This window comes from Nomascus leucogenys, chromosome 17 (assembly GCF_006542625.1).
Source record: "Nomascus leucogenys isolate Asia chromosome 17, Asia_NLE_v1, whole genome shotgun sequence".
NCBI classification, from domain to species: domain Eukaryota; kingdom Metazoa; phylum Chordata; class Mammalia; order Primates; family Hylobatidae; genus Nomascus; species Nomascus leucogenys.
Window position 1 is genome coordinate 83,856,369 of NC_044397.1, and position 19,342 is coordinate 83,875,710.

At 51.8% G+C, this 19,342-nt stretch overlaps 1 protein-coding gene and 1 non-coding gene across 7 annotated transcripts in view; both read right to left on the reverse strand.

Annotated features, from left to right (window-relative positions):
* Positions 1-19,154, reverse strand: part of COQ8B (coenzyme Q8B) — a 26,702-nt gene extending 7,548 nt beyond the window's left edge. The window contains exons 1-12 of one of the 6 annotated variants that reach the window (XM_012496821.2): positions 19,068-19,154; positions 16,715-16,819; positions 16,462-16,581; positions 16,252-16,318; positions 11,930-12,007; positions 6,873-6,995; positions 6,648-6,733; positions 5,267-5,407; positions 5,093-5,174; positions 4,147-4,240; positions 1,531-1,672; positions 1,285-1,392 (exon numbers count right to left, since the gene is read on the reverse strand). In XM_012496821.2, coding sequence (XP_012352275.1) covers positions 1,285-1,392; positions 1,531-1,672; positions 4,147-4,240; positions 5,093-5,174; positions 5,267-5,407; positions 6,648-6,733; positions 6,873-6,995; positions 11,930-12,007; positions 16,252-16,318; positions 16,462-16,581; positions 16,715-16,816 — 1,143 coding nt within the window. In that variant the 5' untranslated portion in view covers positions 16,817-16,819; positions 19,068-19,154. Of the gene's footprint in view, positions 1-1,284; positions 1,393-1,530; positions 1,673-4,146; positions 4,241-5,092; positions 5,175-5,266; positions 5,408-6,647; positions 6,734-6,872; positions 6,996-11,929; positions 12,008-16,251; positions 16,319-16,461; positions 16,582-16,714; positions 16,820-17,232; positions 17,429-17,506; positions 17,789-17,888; positions 18,013-19,067 lie in introns of those variants that run through there. The other 5 variants (XM_030796626.1, XM_030796625.1, XM_030796622.1 and 2 more) reach the window with 5 other exon arrangements.
* LOC115831013 lies at positions 9,942-10,050 on the reverse strand. Its single transcript, XR_004026569.1, has one exon. It is a non-coding gene; the product is annotated as a U6 spliceosomal RNA (small nuclear RNA).
* Positions 19,155-19,342: the final 188 nt, after the last annotated feature.

Genomic DNA, 19,342 nt, shown 5'->3' on the forward strand with positions numbered 1-19,342 from the left:
AGAAAGACCCCTCTGGGGACAAAATGGGGATAGACCACTTTGGAAAACCAGTTGGCAACCCCTGATAAAGGTAATGATGTATCCACCAACACTCAAGTCTGCAGGTCCAAACCTTCACTACAGGTCTTCGTACGCCCCCTGCCCTCTGCTGGGAACACTCTGCTCTCTGGGTGGTTGTCTCCTTTTCCCCTGTCCCGTCTCAGCCTTTTTTTTTTTTTTTTTAAATAGAGCCCAGGCTGGTTTTAAATTCCTGTACTCAAGGGATCCTCCTGCCTCAGCATCCCAAAGTGCTGGAATTACAGGCATGAGCCACCACGCTCAGCCTCTGGTCTCAGCTTTGTGTGTGTGTGTGTGTGTGAGACAGAGTCTCGCCCTGTCACCCAGCTTGGAGTGCAGTGGCACGATCTTCGTTCACTGCAGCAGCCTCGACCTGGGCTCAAGCATTCCTCCCACCTCAGCCTCTCAGTGGTCCCAGCTTTAATGGCACTTGCTTTAAGAAGGCTCCCTTAATCTCTGCTCACCCCACAGTGAGTCAGGCACTTTCCCTGGGATCCCAGAACTTCCTGTGCCTCCCCCAACTCCAGCCCCCACCCCTCTGCCTGTGCCTCCCCCATCCTGGTCCTGACCCATCTGGCCTGTGCTCCTCATTGTGGTTGGTACGAACCACTCTAGGTCATCGCTGTGTGGTGCCAGGTCCCCCCCACTGGACTGGGCACTCTGAGAAGGCAAGGGTCAGGGATGTCTTTTTATTGCTGTCAAGAGGCAGGGGGCAGGTGATGTTGTGTTCTGTATGGATGACGAGTGTGGTAGTGATGGCTAACTGCCTTCCAAAAGCTGTACTTCCCCTCTGTGCTGTCACATTGCCACCAGGAACCACTGCCTAGCCAGGGACTTCATTTTCCAGCATGCCTTGCACCTAGGTAGGCTGTGTGACTAGCTCTCACTGATGGAATGGCAACGGAAGTGGTATGTCCATTGCCCCAGGATGAGCTTAGTGTATTTAGCGTGGGCATTACTTTTTCCACTTCTGGCCAAAGCAGTTAGGCAGGGGGCTACCCTCAGCCCCTCTCTTACCCTTTCCTTGGGAAGCAGAGCATTGCAAGGCCCCAGGGATGGCAAAACCACAAAAGGGAAGGAGCCGGGTCCTCTGAATCACCACTTGGAAAAGGGCCACCCCTGCCTATTGTGGGGGTAATCAACTGCTATTGTGTTGAGCTACCGAAATATCAAGGAATATTTGTTACAACAGCAAATGTACCCAGACACACATCACTAGGAACCAACCTGGTGGCTGGAGGCGTCATACAGGAAGTTGGCCCAGTTGGGGTCAGTCTGCATGAATCGGAACTCAAACAGCTCCCGCAGACACAGCGTCAGGAGCTGGAAGCAAATCTGGGGTGGGGAGAAGAAGTAGCAGGCATCTCAGTGTGATCTCCCTTGTGGTGCCACCGCTGGCCTGGAGAGGGACCACGAGCCTGGCCCACCCGCCCTGGGGCCATGCCCTTCCCACTGTGCCACCAGACGGTATACCTGGTTCCGCAGGTCCTGGCTCAGGCCCTGGCACTGGTCCAGAGGGACCCCTCCAGCCAGCTCCATGCCCAGCACCCGTGTCGTGCACAGCTCCTTAACCACGGCTGGCACCCGGAAGAAGGGGTCATTTGCCAGCAGCTGCCTGGGGCAGGAGGGAAGGGAGGAAGGGGACTTCGTGCTTCAGGCTTGTGACCCAGCTTGAGGCCTCCTCCTTGTGCTCTCAGAAGTCCTCCATGAACAGTCTGTGCCATGCCCTCCCTCCTGCCCATCTCTTGCTGCTGTCTGCCCTGGGTGATGACCAACACCTGGCTGGACTGAGATTTAACAAGTATCTCCAAGGTGCCTACTCTGCACCTGCCTCTAAACTGGGTGCTGCTGGAAACCCAGTTACCACTTCCCTACCTGAAACCCTTCTATGACTTCTGGTTGCCCCAGAAGGATGAGTTCAGGTGTATTTCAGCCTTTGCCTTACTTTTTTCATTAATTTATTAATTCATTCATCCCAAAAGTAGTCACTGGTATCAAAATCTGTGAAGTCGGCTGGGTGCGGTGGCTCACGCCGGTAATCCCAGCACTTTGGGAGGCAGAGGCGGGCAGATCATGAGGTCAGGAGATCGAGACCATCCTGGCTAACAAAGTGAAACCCCGCCTCTACTAAAAATACAAAAAATTAGCCGGGCGTGGTGGCAGGCACCTGTAGTCCCAGCTACTCGGGAGGCTGAGGCAGGAGAATGGTGTGAACCCAGGAGGCGGAGCTTGCAGTGAGCCGAGATCGTGCCACTGCACTCCAGCCAGGGCGACAGAGCGAGACTCCGTCTCGAACAAACAAAAAACAAAACCTGTGAAGTCTACAGTGATACCCATGGGTCAGTCCTTGCAATCACTACTCTGAACACAGGTAAATAACGGGAAAGAATCCTCTGTGTCCGTCCCTGTGTTAAATGACGCTGGGGACACAGCAGTGAATGAGCCAGTCCCTGGACCTGGCCCCCAACCCCAAGACCACACTCTCACAAACAGACGGATTATAGATGGAGGTAAGTGTTGGCCGGGTGCGGTGGCTTACACCTGTAATACCAGCAGTTTGAGTCACCGAGGTGGGAGAATCGCTTGAGCCCAGGAGTTCAAGACCAGCCTGGGCAACATGGTGAAACCACATCTTTACGAAGAACTACAAATACTAAAAATACAAAAAATTAGCTGGGCGTGGTGGCCTGCGCCTATGGTCCCAGCTACTCAGGAGGCTGAGGTGGGAAAATCACTTGAGCCTGGGAGGTCAAGGCTGGAATGAGCTGTGATCTTACCACTGTATTCCAGCCTGGAAAACAGAGCGAGACCCTGTCTCAAAAAAATAAAATAAGTATGTCTATGTAAGATTTGGGAGGCAGAGAATATGAGCAAGGTCTCTGGTTGAGGACCTGTGGGATGGCCGGAGGAGAGTGAGGGGGAATAGGAAGGTGGTGTGGGGTTTTATCCTAAGAGCACCTGGGAATCCTGTGGGGGAGGGGGGTCTCTGGCCCATCACCCCACTTTGCACTCTCTTCCTCGAGTTCCTCCTTCGGGGTTTGTATTTTTGTCCTTGTTGATAAAAATCTCTTGATGTTTAAACTGCTCCTCATGAACCGGAGCCATGTGGGGCATTTAATCGGCACACTCCCCTTTCATCCTCACTCCACAGTGAGGGATGCTCTCTGGAGACCACTGTACAGATTGTATGGATGCAGGCCACGCAACCTGTTAAGGGCTGACCCAGGATTTCATCCCGCATCTGAGTCTAGGGTGTGTGCCTCTAACCACTGCCTTCTACTGATCTTTCACGCTGTGTCTAGCACGTGAAAGCTTGGCACGTTTTAGGCTGTCAATAAATGTGTGAGCCACACTGTGGAGGACCCCACTGAGGTGCCATTAATTGCTACACATCAGGATGCTTCCGAGATATAACCACATTGTTCCACGTAGCCATAGTTCATGCATTTTTACTGCTATGTAATACTCCACAGATGAATATACCATTGCTTATTTGTCCACCCTGCTGGATAAACTTGATGGATATGAGTTGTTTCCAGTTTGGGGTTGTTGCAGACAAGCATTCTAGAATAGTCTGATGGTGGATACTGGCAAAAGGGTCCCTAGAGTGTTCAGCAGGGAGGGCAATCGTTGGCTTGCAGAGTTCGTGAATATAAGGGCTTATGTGATGATGCCAACCTGTTCTCAAAATGCTTCTACCACCTTCTCCCACAACCTGCAGTGCAGAAGGGATGCTGTGGAGCCCACTCTCTCCACCTCCCAGTGCTGTGGGCTCCTTGCTCTCCATCAGTCCAGCAGAGGTAAGTGTGTGTCATTGCGTAATTAAGTGCCCGTGTCGGACCACAGTGGATATGCGGCCCATCTGACACAGGAGAAGACTGCCGCTTGGGAAGTGACCTGCCCAAGCTCACAGAGGACAAAGGGGGTAAGCGAAGTGATGGATGCGTGGACGGATGGATGAACAATGATTGAAAGAAAGAGAGAGTTTGCCCTACCCCACAGTTCCAGCTGCCAGAAGATAAGGGGGCAGCTACTTCCCATCCAGCCTGGGAGGGAGGGAAGGAGGGAAGCTCAGGGCATTCAGCTCACCTGAAATTCTGGGCACAAGCCGCCTCACGACGGTAGTCACACTCCCAAGCCAGCTCCTGCTGCAAGGCCTGTAGGCTCTGCTCGGCAAACAGGCCTGCGGGGGAGGTGTGTCAGCCAGGGAAGGGCCCCGGGCGCCCACTGGTGGATGCCTTCTCCTGCCAACCCTCCCTCTCCTGTCTCCCGCGCTGTCCCTCGCAGCTCCTGCTCCAGGCCTGTGACCCACATCTGTCCCTCTCCTGTCTCCCATGCAGCTCCTGCTCCGTGCCTCTGACCTGCATCTGTCCCTCTCCTGTCTCCCCAGCTGCCCCTTGCAGCTCCTGCTTCAGGCCTCTGACCTGCATTGTATCATCTGTCTACACATTTCCCTCATCCTTCACAGCACCGCAGGGTTCCCCAGGGTCTTCCGAAGCCTTTCCTGGGCTCTGTCTCTTGCGCGTGCCTGCACCCCAGTCCCTGGCAGCTCTTTCAGAGTCACGCTTGCCCCTATTCTGTCTCCTTTTCATACTGACTCTCACGTTGCTCACTGCCTCTGAATCTCACTTCTGGGCCTGGCTTTCCCTCTCCCTCTCCGTCTCTTACACAAACACAACCTGCCCTCCTTTCTCTAGGTGCCTCCTCACGTGCCATCCCCAGGACTGTCCTTTTCTGCTCTGCTGCACCTACAATCCCGCTCCCTCCCTGCACGCACACCCTCTGAGAGTCTGCTGCTGGATCTTGGCCCTGGGCTCCCGTCTCTCTAAGGCTCTGTTAAAATCCGTAAGGCTTTTCCCACACCTGCTCATGCTCCCTGGGCTCTCCCCGCCTTGGTGTCCTTTCTGTCTCTCACACTCCTGCTCACAACGCCAGCATACCCTGCCTGTGCTCTCCTCTGGGCTCCCTCTCCTGCTTTCTCTCTCTGGGCATAGCCCCTTTGGGAGGTCAGCAGAGGAGTGGGTGGGCGCCTCACCCGCGGGCAGGGCTGCGCTCATCTTGAGTACCGCCAGCAGGTTCTGGACATCGCTCTGAATGCTTTGGGCTACGCCGGGGTACTGTAAAGGGAGACGGGAGGGAGAGAAGGTGGGAGTCACTTCTCTGGGCTAGTGGGGTGCCCACCCCTACCCTGCCCGGCCTCCCCTCTCACCTGGATCTTCACGGCCACCTCCGTCCCGTCCCTCAGCAGGCCCTGGTGCACCTGCCCAATTGAGGCAGCGGCAAAGGGCACCTCCTCCAAGGAGGCTACCTTGGCCTGCCAGTCCCTGCCGAGCTCCTCTTCAAGAACTCTCTGCGGGGAGTGGTCACGGCCATCATCATCATGGCAGAGTTCATTCCCCAGGCTGAGTGCTTTACGTGTTGATAACCCCAGCACTCACCACATGCAGGGCCCTGGGCTAAGCTCTTGGCTGCCACCCCCTTTACAGATGAGGAAACTGAAGCTCAGAGAGAACTCCCTTGCGGAAGTGACTAACCAGGCACTGGCAGACTATGAGGCTCAGCCCAGCCTGTGTCCCCTGAACCTGGACTCCCTGGGCTGTTGTGGGGATTGCTATTATTTATAGTTAAGACTCATAACAATCCTTTTTTTTTTTTTTTTTTTGAGACAGGGTCTTGTTCTGTAGCCCAGGCTGGAGTGTAGTGGCACCCTCCCGGCTCACTGCAGCATCAACCTCCTGAGCTCAAGCCATCCTCCTGCCTCCTGAATAGCTGGGACCACAGATACATGCCACTGTGCCCAGTTAGTTATTACTGTTATTATATTTAGTAGAGACAAGGTCTCACTATGTTGCCCAGGGTGGTCTGGAAGTCCTGAGCTCAAACGATCCTCCTGCCTCAGCCTCTCAAAGTGCTGGGATTACAGCCATGATCCATCACACGTGGCCAACCATCCTTTATTATGCTCTTATATGGTATTATTAACTCACAGTTAATGTGATCAAGAAGAGCTAAAATTCACAATGGGCTTCCTGTGGGTCAGGTCCTATTCAGAGTGGCCCAGAGAGAGGCAGTACCTGCCTGGGGCCACATGGCGAGTAAGCAGAACAGGGATGGGAGGGCAGGTGGGTGTCGGAATCCTGGATTCCATGCCTTACCCAGTTATTAGAACAGCTCATGTCCTGGGCACTTACTTGGTGCCAGGCGCCGTGCCAACCTATTACAGACACGATCTCCTTTAATTAAAAAAACAGTAATAATCACAGCTAACACCTGCATGTTACTCACGGTGAATCAGGGGCCGTTCTCAGTGCTCAGTGTAAACTGATTTATGTGACCCTATGATGTGGGTGTGGCTGTCACTATCGCCATTTCCCAGGGAAGGGAACTGAAGCACAGAGAGGTCAGGCTGCTGTTCTCTCTTTTAATCACCACAGCAATGCTAGGAGGTGTGTACTTTGGTGATCCCCATTTTACAGATGCAGAAAGTGAGGCTCAGAGGCAGGGAGTGGGCCAGTGAAGCCAGGAGGGCCAGGCAGGTCAGAGGAGATGGAGCCTGCCTCCCTCACCGCCCTCCCCCACTGGGCACTCACCAGCATCTGCCAGCGGGGCATGAAGTCGGCGCTCTGGCGGACCCGCTCAAAGATGCGCTGCAGCTGAGGGCTGATGAAGCTGTTGTCTGGGAGACAGTGGAACGAGGGGGGAAGTAAGCGAAGAGGTGAGGAGGGACCCTGTGTGAGTAACTGAAGTTGGGGCCTGTTGGTGGGTAGGGCTGGGGTGGAAAGGAGGTCAGGGGTCAGGAGTCGGTCATGCTGTACCCTGGATGCTGAGCATCTGGCCAACCTTGAGGGCGGCCCCTCGAACTGTACATAAGGTCTGCACAATCCGCTCGGCATTGGCCTCCGACAGGAAGGGGCTGGAGTACGGCCCAGAACCACCCTCTGGGGAGAGAACAACCATTAGAATTATAACCACAAATATCATCACTGTGGCCAGGCCCGGCGGCCCACGTCTGTAATCCCAGTACTTTGGGAGACCCAGGCAGGATGAACGCAGGAGTTTGAGACCAGTCTGGGCAATAGTGACATCCTTTTTCTATTAAAAAAAAAATATATATATCATCTGCACACCAACAGCAATGGCTAAAATGAAATACGGAGGCCAGGCTTGTTGGCTCGCACCTGTAATCCCAACACTTTGGGAGGCCAGTGCAGGAGGATGGCTTGAGTCAAGGAGGTCCAGACCAGCCTGGATAACAAAGCAAGACCCTGTCTCTAATTAGCTGGGTGTATGGTGGCATGTGCCTGTAGTCCCAGCTACTCGGGAGGCTGAAGCAGGAGGATTGCTTGAGCCCAGGAGGTTGAGGCTGCAATGAGCTGTGATCGCACCATTGCACTCCAGCCTGGGCAACCAAGCAATACCCTGTCTCGAAAAAAAAAAAAAAAAGAAAGAAAGAAAGAGAAATAAACATAAGTTAAAACAAATTGCAGGAGAGTCAAAGAGTAACTACTACAGTATTGAATAGATGAGCTACCACTACACACAACAGCCCAGGCGGGTCTCAAAAATGTAATGCTGAGTGAAAGCAGCCGGGTGCATGAAATCATCACCCAGTTACGCTGATATAAAGAGCAAAACGAGGCCAAACAAATCCAGGGTCCAGGAGCCAAGACAGAGGTCACCCTTGGTGAGGGGAGTGACCAGGTGGGGACATGAGAAGGGCAACGATTCTCGAAATGTGGGCCGGGGACCCCTGAGGGTCCCTGAGACCATTCAGAGGGGTCTGAGAGATCAAACTATTTTCATCATAACATTAAGATGTTATTTTCCCTTTTCTGCTCTCATGCCTCTAAGAACATTCACTGGAGTTCTCCAGAGGCTCCAGGACATGTGAGGACATCATCAGGCTGACAGCTGATGGAATGTGTACGTGTGTACTCTTGTGTTTTAAAAATATCTCTGTATTTTTGTTGTGTTTTTGAGACAGTGTCTCACTCTATCACCCAGGCTGGAGTGCAGCGGTGCAATCACGGCTCACTGCAACCTCCTGGGCCCAAGTGATCCTCCTGCCTTAACCTCCTGAGTAGCTGGGACTACAGGTGTGCACCACCATGCTTGGCTAATATTTTTACTTTCTGTAAAAATGGAGCCTTGCTATGTCACTCAGACTGGTCTCAAATTCCTGACCTCAAGGGATCCTCCTGCTCCAGCTTCCCAAAGTGTTGAGATTATAGGCGTAAGCCACCGCACCTGGCCTAAAAATTTCTCAGTTTTAATTTCTAATATGGTAGACATTGATAACTATAATCCACATAAATAAGCTCTTTGGGGGCTCATTCTAATTTTAACAGTTTTATTGAGAAATAATTCACATACTGTTATAATTCACCATTTAAATTATATAATTCAATGATTATTAGTATATTCACAGAGTTGTGCAAGCATCACCAGAATCAACTTTAGGACAGTTACACCACTCAAAAAAGAAACCTGGCCGGGCGTGGTGGCTCATGCCTGTAATCCCAGCACTTTGGGACGTCGGGGCGGGAAGATCACTTGAGTTCATGAGTTTGAGACCAGCCTGGGCAATGTGGTAAAACCCTGTTTCTACAAAAAATACAAAAATTAGCCAGGCATGGTGGTACACGCCTATAGTCCCAGCTACTGAGGAGGTTGAGGCAGGAGGATCACTTGGACCCAGGAGGTAGAGGTTACAGTAAGCCATGATCCCGCCACTGCACTCCAGCCTGGGTGATAGAGTGAGACCTTGTCTCAAAAAACGAAAAAAAAAAAAAAAAAAAAAAAAAAAAAGAAACCCTACACCCATTAGCAGTCACTCCTCATTTTCCCCAATCTCCCCAGGCCTTGACAACCACTAATCTACTTTACGTCCCTACAGATTTTCTTATTTTGTACATTTCATATTAATGGAATCATTCAATATGTGGTTTTTCTGTGTGTGGTTGCTTTCACTTAGTGTTTTTTATTTTTATTTTTTTTTAAACAGTGTCTCGCTCTGTCTCCAAGGCTAGAGTACAAAGGCACAATCTTGGTTCACTGCGACCTCCGCCTCCCAGGTTCAAGCAATTCTCCTGCCTTAGCCCCCTACAAAGCAGCTGACATTACCGGCACCCGCCACCACACCCAGCTAATTTTTTGTATTTTTAGTAGAATCAGGATTTTGCCATATTGGCCAGGCTAGTCTTGAACTCCTCACCTCAGGTGATCCACCTGCCTCGGCCTGCCAAAGTGCTGGGATTACAGGCGTGAGCCACCGCAACCGGCCTCACTTAGTGTTTTCAAGATTCATCTACATTGCAGCATGTGTCAGCCCTTCATTCCTTTTTTTTTTGAGACGGAGTCTCGCTGTGTCCCCCAGGTTGGAGTGCAGTGGCGCGATCTCAGCTCACTGCAAGCTCCACCTCCTAGGTTCACGCCATTCTCCTGCCTCAGCCTCCCAAGTAGCTGGGACTACAGGCGCCCGCCAACACGCCCAGCTAATTTTTTGTATTTTTAGTAGAAACGGGGTTTCACCGTGTTAGCCAAGATGGTCTCGATCTCCTGACCTCGTAATCCGCCCGTCTCGGCCTCCCAAAGTGCTGGGATTACAGGCATGAGCCACCGCGCCCGGCCCCTTCATTCCTTTTTATGGCTGGATAATATTCCATCGTATGCCTATCACATTTTATTCATCCATTCATCAGTTTTAAGGGTGTGCAGGGATCCTGAGACCAAGAAGTTTGAGAGCAGCTGTTCTAGGGTTTCTTACTCTGGGTACGGACAAATGTACTTTGTGAAAACGCACCAAGCCATACACTTACAGGTATGTGTACCTGGGTTTATATGCAAATTACATTTCAGCTTTGGCAAAGCATTTCTTTTTCTTTTTTTAATATGAACACTTCATGAATTTGTATGTCATCTTTGCACAGAGGCCGTGCTAATCTTCTCTGTCTCATTCCAATTTTTATTTATATGTGATGCCGAAGCAAGCACAGCACAACAAAGCAATCCTTAAGCCTTTATTAATTTTGAAGGCCAGTTGTGGTGGCTCACAGCTGTAATCCCAGCACTTTAGGAGGCCAGGGTAAGAGGATCTCTTGAGCCCAGAAGTTCAAAGCTGCAGTGAGCCATGATTGCACCACTGCACTCCAGCCTGGGTGACAGCAAGACTCTATCTCTTAAAATAAAATTTAAAATAAAATAAAATTTTATTAAGCTCATTACTGAGCTGTTCCAGGCAGAATCCTAAGTGTCTTTGTGGATTCTTTGGCTGAATGCCCACAATCACACCAGGAAGTAAGAATTATCAATCCTTTAATTTTCAAGGTGAGAAAGCAAGAGACTCAAAGAGGTGCAGCACCTAGCCCTGGGTCACACAGCATGGAAGTGGCAGAGTGGGGTGTAGACTCAGGCTGGTCCTACCCAAACCCTAATCCTCCACCTACCCTCAACTTTTTATTTTGAAAAAAATATCCAGGCTGGGTGTGGTGGCTCATGCCTGTAATCCCAGCACTTTGGGAGGCCGAGCAGGGAGGATCACTTGAGGCTAGGGTTCCAGACTGGCCTCGGCAACAAGGCAAAACCCTCTCTCTACAAAAAATACAGAAAATTAGTTGGGCTTGGTGGCACGTGTCTATAATCCCAGCTACTCAGGAGGCTGAGGTGGGACGATCATCTGAGCCCAGGGAAGTCAAGGCTGCAGTGAGCTGTGATCGTACCACTGCATTCCAGCCTGGGTGACACAGCAAGACCCTGTCTCAAAAAAAAAAAAGAAAAAAATCCAAACAGAAAAGTTGCATGCATAATATCGTGAACACCTGCACACCCGCACACCCTCCACCTCGATTCAACATGGTGCCATTCTGCTTCGTCTGCTTTATCTGTGCGTGTACCCACACACTTACTATTATTATTTTTTGCTGACCCACTTGCATGTAGTTGCACTTAAGCTTTGCTAAGAATAAGGATATTCCCCTACACAATCACAGTACCATAATCACATGTAAGAAAATTAACACCAATTCCCTAACATCTGCCATCCAGTCCATATTCAGATTTTCTATTTGTTCCCAAAAAGTCTTTCATGGCTGTCTTTTCCAAACTGATATGCAATCATGGTTCAGATGCTCCATTTGTCAAATAATGTCTCTTTCATCTGTTTTTAATCTGGAATATCCACCCTCACTTGTTTTAAGACATTGACTTGTTGAGGGAACCTCCACCTACCCTCAACTTTTAATTTGATTTTTTATAACGGCAAATGCTACACGTCTGATTCCATCTCTGATGTACACAGACCCTCACTGGCACTTCTATTTTCAGCTTTCCGCTCCTGCTCCGAGTTAGGAACTCCCAATGGCTTAAAAGTTTTCTCAGATAATCTAATATGTGGCCAGGCACGGAGGCTCATGCTATAATCCCAGCACTTTGGGAGGCCGAGGCAGGTGGATCATGAGGTCAGGAGTTGAAGACCAGCCTGGCCAACACGGTGAAACCGTTTCTACTAAAAATACAAACATTAACCAAGCGTGGTGGCATGCGCCTAAATCCCAGCTACTTGGGAGGCTGAGGCAGGAGAACTGCTTGAACCCGGGAGGTGGAGGTTGCAGTGAGCCGAGACTGTGCCACTCCACTCCAGCCTGAGCGACACAGTGAGACTCCGTCTCAAAAAAAAAAAAAAAAATCTAATATGCTTCTCTTAATCATGACCCTGATGGTGGTTTAGGCCTGTTCAAAGCACTTCACAATGACTCTAAGAGGTGGGTAAATTATCACCACCTCCATCTTCCGGATGAGGAAACTGGAGCTCAGAGGGGTGAAGGTCACACAGCAAAGCCAGGAGATCTGAACCCAGGCAGTGTGGCTCACTCACCTGACTGCAGATGACCTCCTAGCATGGACTTCTTAGCCATCTCGGCCAGCGCTCCTAGCCCCAAGCCCACAGCCAGTCCTGGAGTGCAAGAGAAGAACATGAGTGCCCGTTTGCCTGGGGTGCCCCCAGCCTAACCCACTCTCCTTTCTCAGTTTTTCTCCAAGAATGCTTGTCTCCCAACTCTTTTTATTTTTTCTTTTGTTTGAGACGGAGTCTCGCTCTGTTGCCCAGGCTGGAGTGCACTGGCACAATCTTGGTTCACTGCAACCTCCACCTCCTGGGTTCAAGCGATTCTCCTGCCTCAGCCTCCTGAGTAGCTGGGATTACAGGCACGCGCCCACCACGCCTGGCTAAATTTTTTTTGTATTTTTAGTAGAGATGGGGTTTTACTGTGTTGGCCGGGCTGGTCTCGAACTCTTGACCTCAGGTGATCCTCCAGCCTCGGCCTCCCAAAGTGCTGGGATTACAGGCGTGAGACACCTCACCCGGTCTTGTCTCCCAATTCTTTTTATCTCTGTCTCCTACTCAGTCCCTGACCCTCTTCCTGCACGGGGCTCCCTTTAAGGTGCAGCTTCCTCTTTCTTTAACCCTTTCTCCATGTCTCTGTCTCCCTCCCAGCAGTTCTCAGCCCTGGCTGCACATTCCAGTTACCAGAGGAGCTCCGGTAAATATAATGCCCAGACTGCACTCTCAAAATTCTGATTAAATTGGCCTGAGACATGGGAATTTGTGCTTTGTTAAAAAGCACCTCAGATAATTCTAATGTGCAGCCAAGGTTAAGAAGGCCCCTCGGCCGGGTGCAGTGGCTCACACCTGTAATCCCAGCACTTTGGGAGGCCGAGGTGGGCAGATCACCTGAGGTCAGGAGTTCGAGACCAGCCTGGCCAACATGGAGAAACCCTGTCTCTACTAAAAATACAAAATCAGCCAGGCATGGTGGCGCATGCCTGTAATCCCAGCTACTCAGGAGGCTGAGGCAGGAGAATTGCTTGAACCTGGGAGACAGAGGTTGCGGTGAGCCGAGATCACGCCATTGCACTCCAGCCTGGGAAACGAGCGAAACTCCGTCTCAAAAAAAAAAAAAAAAAAGGCCCCAAAACAATTGTCCCAGGTCCCTCTGTCTCCTGGTGACTCTTCTTTCTCTGTCCACACCTCCTCTTCTTTATGCTTATCTCTCTTTTTCTTTTTAGAGACAGGGTCTCACTCTGTCGCCCAGGCTGGAGTGCAATGGCACCATCATAACTCACTACAGCCTCAAATTCCTGGGCTCAAGTGATCCTCTTGCCTCAGCCTCCCGAGTAGCTGAGACCACACATGCATACCACCACGCTCACCTAATTTTTTATTGAGACAGGGTCTCACTATGTTGCCCAGGCTGGTCTGGAACTCTAGAACTCACGTGATCCTCCTGCCTTGGCCTCCCAAAGTGCTGGGATTACAGGTGTGGGCTACCAGGCTTGACCTCTCCTTTTCTAAGCCAGTTATTTCTGCATCTCTTCCCTTCTCCCCATTTGTCCTATCTATCTAGATCTCTTTCTCTCTTTTCCTCCCTTTGATGTTATCTCTCCATCTCTGATTTCCTCTGCTACCTCTCCTCTTGTCCCTAAAGACGTCTCAGGTCTCTCTCCTTCTTTTGTTGTCACCATGTCTGTCAATTACCATACCTGGCATTTTCTGTGTCCTTTCTACATGTCAGGGGCTGTTCCCAGTGCCTTCTGTGCACTTACTAATTTTTGTCCTTACATGAGGTCTCCACCTTCATAAAATATATTTCACAGAAAACTTCCATTTTACAGAAAAGGAAATTGAGGTTCAGAGAAGTGAAGTAATTTGCCCAGAGTCACGTCACAAAGCGAGGACATAGCAGAGTCATCCCTTGATCCCTGGGCAGCCTGGTGCCAAAGCTCTAACCAGTGCCTTCGACTGCCTCTGCAGACTGTTAATCTATCTATGTAAATATATATATTTTTTTAATTTTTTTATTTTTTGAGACAGCGTTTCACTCTTGTTGCCCAGGCTGGAGTGCAATGGTACGATCTCGGTTCACTGCAGTCTCCACCTCCTGGGTACAAGCGAGTGAATCTATATTTTTAAAACTTGAACCAGGGGCCGGGCGCGGTGGCTCACGCTTGTAATCCCAGCACTTTGGGAGGCCGAGGCGGGCGGATCACGAGGTCAGGAGATCGAGACCACGGTGAAACCCCGTCTCTACTAAAAAATACAAAAAAATTAGCCGGGCGTGGTGGCAGGCGCCTGTAGTCCCAGCTACTCGGAGAGGCTGAGGCAGGAGAATGGCGTGAACCCGGGAGGCGGAGCTTGCAGTGAGCCGAGATTGCGCCACTGCACTCAAGCCTGGGCGACAGAGCGAGACTCCGTCTCAAAAAAAAAAAAAAAAAAAAAAACTTGAACCAGGCCGGGTACGGTAGCTCATGCCTATAATCCCAGCACTTTGGGAGGCTGAGGCAGGTGGATCACGAGGTCAGGAGTTCGAGATCAGTGTGACCAACATGATGAAACCCCGTCTCTACTAAAAATACAAAAATTAGCGGCCAGGCACAGTGGCTCACGTCTGTAATCCTGGCACTTTAGGAGGCCAAGGTGGGCGGATCACAAGGTCAGGAGATCGAGACCATCCTGGCCAACATGGTGAAACCCTGTCTCCCTAAAAAAAAGGAAAAAAAAAAAAAAGTTGGACGTGGTGGCGTGCACCTGTAACCCCCACTACTCGGGAGGCTGAGGCAAGAGAACTGCTTGAACCTGGGAGGTGGAGGTTGCAGTGAGCCGAGATCACGCCACTGCACTCCAGCCTGGGTGACAGAGCAAGACTCCACCTCAAAAAAAAAAAAAAAAAAAACTTGAACCATGATAAGCAGTAAGAAGACATTTACGTTATAACCAGTGCAGACCAAGGTATATGTTTCATGAAACAAGACTTTCCCTTGCTCTATAGGTGCACGCATATTTTCTGTCCTATTCTTCTTGTTAAATGCTGATTGCAACCCACTAAATTATTTCATGTGACTTGCACGACATCCGGCTGTGTAACCCAAAGTCAAGTTACCTCCCCTTTGTTAGCCTCAATGTCCTTATCTACAGAATAGAACACTCATTGATTCAGTGCAGCATGTGTGTATGTGGGACACTGCACATTACAGGTTCTCAGTAAATGTTATTATGGCCAGGAACAGTGGCTCATGCATAGAACCCCAACACTTCGGGAGGCCAAGGCAGGAGGATCACTTGAGACCAGGAGTTTGAGACCAACTTGGACAACATAGGGAGACCCTATCTCTACAAAAAAAAAAATTTTTTTTAATTACCCAGGCCAGGCACAGTGGCTTGCCGGGCACTGTGGCTCACATCTATAAATCCCAACACTTTGGGAGGCTGAGGTGGGCGGATCTTGAGGTCAGGAGTTCAAGACCAGCCTGACCAACATGGTGAAATCCCGTTTCTACTAAAAGTACAAAAATTAGCCAGGTGGCCAGGTGTGGTGGCTCACGCCTGTAATCTCAGCATTTGGGAAGGCCGAGGCAGGCGGATCACAAAGCGAGGACATAGCAGAGTCATCCCTTGATCCCTGGGCAGCCTGGTGCCAAAGCTCTACCACTGCCTGACGAACATGGTGAAACCCCGCTCTACTAAAAATACAAAAATCAGCCAGGTGTGGTGAATGCATGCCTGTAATCCCAGCTACTTGGGAGGCTGAGGCAGGAGAATCGGCTTGAACCCGGGAGGTGGAGGTTGCAGTGAGCCAAGATGGCGCCACTGCACTCCAGCCTGGGCGACAGAGGGAGACTCCGTCTCAAAAAAAAAAAAAAAAAAAAAAAAAGCCAGGCATGGTGGCGGGCACCTGTAATCCCAGCTACTCAGGAGGCTGTGGCAGGAGAATTGCTTGAATGTAGGAGGCAGAGGTTGCAGTGAGCCAAGATGGCGCCACTGCACTCCAGCCTGGGCAACAGAGCGGGACTCTGTCTCAAAGGAAAAAAAAAAAAATTACCTGGGCGGATGGTGCACAGCTGTGGTCCCAGCTACTCAGGAGGCTGAGGTAAGAGAATTGCTTGAGCCCAGGAGTTTCAGACTGCAGTGATCGCGCCACTGCACTCCAGCCTGGGTGACAAAGTGAGACTCTGTCTCAAAAAAAAAAAATTATCATTTACGTTCCTCTTGATTTCTCTTGGCTTTGCAGGCCCTTGCCTTTGTCTCTCTTTCTCTGTCTCTCTCTCTTTCCTGTCTCTGATTCATCCTCTCCCTTGCTTCAATCTGTAAATGTTGCCCTTTCTAATTGAGGTCACATCAAGATCCCCCAAAGTCACACCTACCCCCAAAGTTGGCCAAGCGGCTGATGCGGGAGGCAGGCACCTTGCGTTCTCGAGAGCGGTCACTCAGCTGGGAAATGGGGACAAGGTCTGAGGGTGGGAAAGTGGGCATCATGGCCAGAGAGTGTAGCCACCCTGCCACCACACCCTTCCCCAAGCTCAGGGGGCCAGCAATCTTCGTGGGGTGTTGCTGGGTGGGTGGGGTAATGATACCTGGGGCCGGGGTGTCTTCCTGGGACGGGCCTCCCGTGCCCTGCGAATGTCCTCCTCACCCAGGCCTCTCCCAGGCCCATCCTGGTAAAACTTTTGGGCCCAAGAACCTCCACAAGGCCACTGCAAGAGATATACTTTGATAATGAGGGGAGGACATGGGATCGCCTGGCCCTTCTGGACCCCTCCTGTCTTTTTACCCTCTGAAGTCTCCCTCAGCCTCTTCCCCTTGGAGACCTGCTCCCTAGCCTCTTACCCAGCGGTGGGGCCCAGGCCCCAGGGCCCCACAAGGCCGACCAACAGTCTGGCCCAGCTGTCCACCGGTCCCCCGAAGTAGGCCCCCCACCTTCAGCCACATTGCCTGGAGAAGAGGAGGGATTATTCAGGTGGGAGTTGCCTGGCTTCTTGGCCAGGCCCCCATGTCCCTCTGTGTCCACCCTCTCTGATTCCCACCCACTAAATACTCCCTCCACTATTAATAGATTCCCACAGTTTCTCCTGGTCCTCCCTTGGTTGCTAGGAACCCTTAGCTCTTCCTGCACGCCTCCCAAAACCCACTTTCCCCCTCTCCCAACTCTCGCCGTTGCTAGCGTCCGCCCTCGTTACTAGACACCCACAGTTCCTCAGGGGCCACCTCTCCACTTCTCTGAAACCCCCCTCGTTGCTATGCACCGCCTTCCTCTCTGTTGGCCCTGTAGGCACCCGCAATTCCTCCGGTGTCCCCCCACCCGATCCCCACCCCGTTACTGGGCACGTCCCCCCGTTGCTAAGCACCCACTGCTCTCAGCCTCCGAGTCCGCAACCTGCTGGGGGCCTCCTGTGCTTCCGGGAGCCTCTGCATGCCCGCCCCCTTCGGCCAGCCAACCAATGGCGCGGCAGCAACCCCCTGACTGGCACGGAGTTTCTCCATCTGTGCGCGGGGGAAGGGGCCAGGAGAGAGGCCCGAGCGATGGAGCCGGGAATTAAGGTGGGCATCCGGGGGCCCATCTGGGGGGATTGCTGAGGCATCGCGGGAGCGCAAGCGTGCCCTGTCTGCCCTTCCACTCACCTCAAAGTGCCTTGTACGCAACAGACCCTTCTGTTCCCTACACTTTCTTGCAAAGTCTCCCTTACAAACCTGACGCCTGTCTTCTGCACGAATATCTTGCCAACCCCCCTTCTTATTTTTACCCCTGGCAGGCTCAACACAATTCCTTTGAATACACATTCTTCCCAGCAAACATTTCCCTTGCACATGAAGCCCCTCCACTTTGTACAAACACCCACATTCTGGCACCCAACCTCCTTCCTTGCGCATATAAACCCCTTGCCTTGCTTGCCAACTGTTTCCCGCTCACGCCTTCAACTCTCTCGTGTACATACCCTCCCCCCTACTTGCACACTGAGTCTCTGTTCCCTCACACAACCTGCTCTCTCCGCTCCCCGCCCACCTTCGGGATGGTGCGACTGGGAGCCCTCTGCTTCCTGTAGGCCTGACATTTCCCAGAACACACTCAGCCAAGATTCCCAGTGCTGAGTCAGGAACCTTGGCATCCCAGAAAACCACCTCCCATCCTATCTTTCTCTCTCTCTCTCTCTCTCTGTGTGCGTGTGTGTGTGTGTGTGTGTGTGTGTGCGCGTGCGCGCGCGCGTTGGAAAGCCTGCTCTCCCCACAACAGGCTGACTCAGCCACTTCTCACAGTCTGGAATAGAAGCAGCTGGTTGGGGCATCTTTCCCACCACTGGGAGAGGGAGGGATGCCGATGCTTCCCCCACAGAACCCCGCTGCCCCAACCCCTCTTGTCGGGAATCAGGCCTCTTTGTCTCTATTCCCGTACTGCGTGACCTCAGAAAAGCCCTCATCCCTCTCTGGACTTCTCCTTCCCAACCTGTATGAGGTACTAGGTGGGCTCCTGCCTTCGATTTCTCACTGGTCTGTGAAAAGGTGACTCATTTTAGAGCCTTGGACCTGTGCCCAATGTCTCCCCCAGCTGACTCAATTTCAAGACAAACCACCTCCTGTCCCCCTTCAGACGTGAACGGCTGACTCAGGAGCTGGGTGGCAGCTCAGCCTTGGGGGCAAAATATATCAAAATCACCTAGGACAATAAATAATCCTACTGGGCTACAACTGATAGTGCCAGGCCTGGGACCACATGCTTCACATACATAAGATCATGTCAGATAGCCCCGTAACTGCAAACAAACGGTAGAGGCCGGCAGATCTCTGAGCCTCTGTTCTCATGTGTAAAATGGAGCCCTGGCATCCCTATTGTTCAGCCTTGGAGAATGAACTGAAATCGTGTCAGGGTCTGATACAGAACAAGTGCTCTATACATGAGAGAGATTTCTTACAGAAAACCCAATGGAGCGTAAGTCATTTGCTCAGGGTAGCGGAGCTGGGAACTGGCAGAGGAAGGTCTCGAACCCACACCCGTGGGAACTACAAGTCTTTGAAAGTCCGTCCCGCCCCTGCGTGAAGAATGGGCGCGCGGCTGGACTCGTCACCGGGGGTTTTAGGGAAGGTTGAACTCGTCATTCAACCGTGTAGGGAGGGTGGATTAGTCACAGGGGTGGAGGGAGGGGGCCCACTGGCGCGCCACCAGGACCCCAGTACCCTAGATGCATACCTGGCCACGCTTCGGACGCTCAGAGGCAAACCTCCTCCCCTTGGGAGGCGGAGTCGGACGAGGCTCCGTCTTGTTCCGTTCCGTCACGTCCGGTGGGGCGGGGCTTCGGGGCTTTCCCCTTGAAGGGGGAGTATCGGTTAACCCTTGCGCGGCGGGGCGGGCTGGAGCTCCGCGGGCCGGAACCCGGGAGTCGGGGCTCCCTAGCCACACCCCTCGCGGGATTTAAAGGGATAGGAGGGGCCGGGTCGGCCGAAGCCCGAACCGAAGGAGCGGGC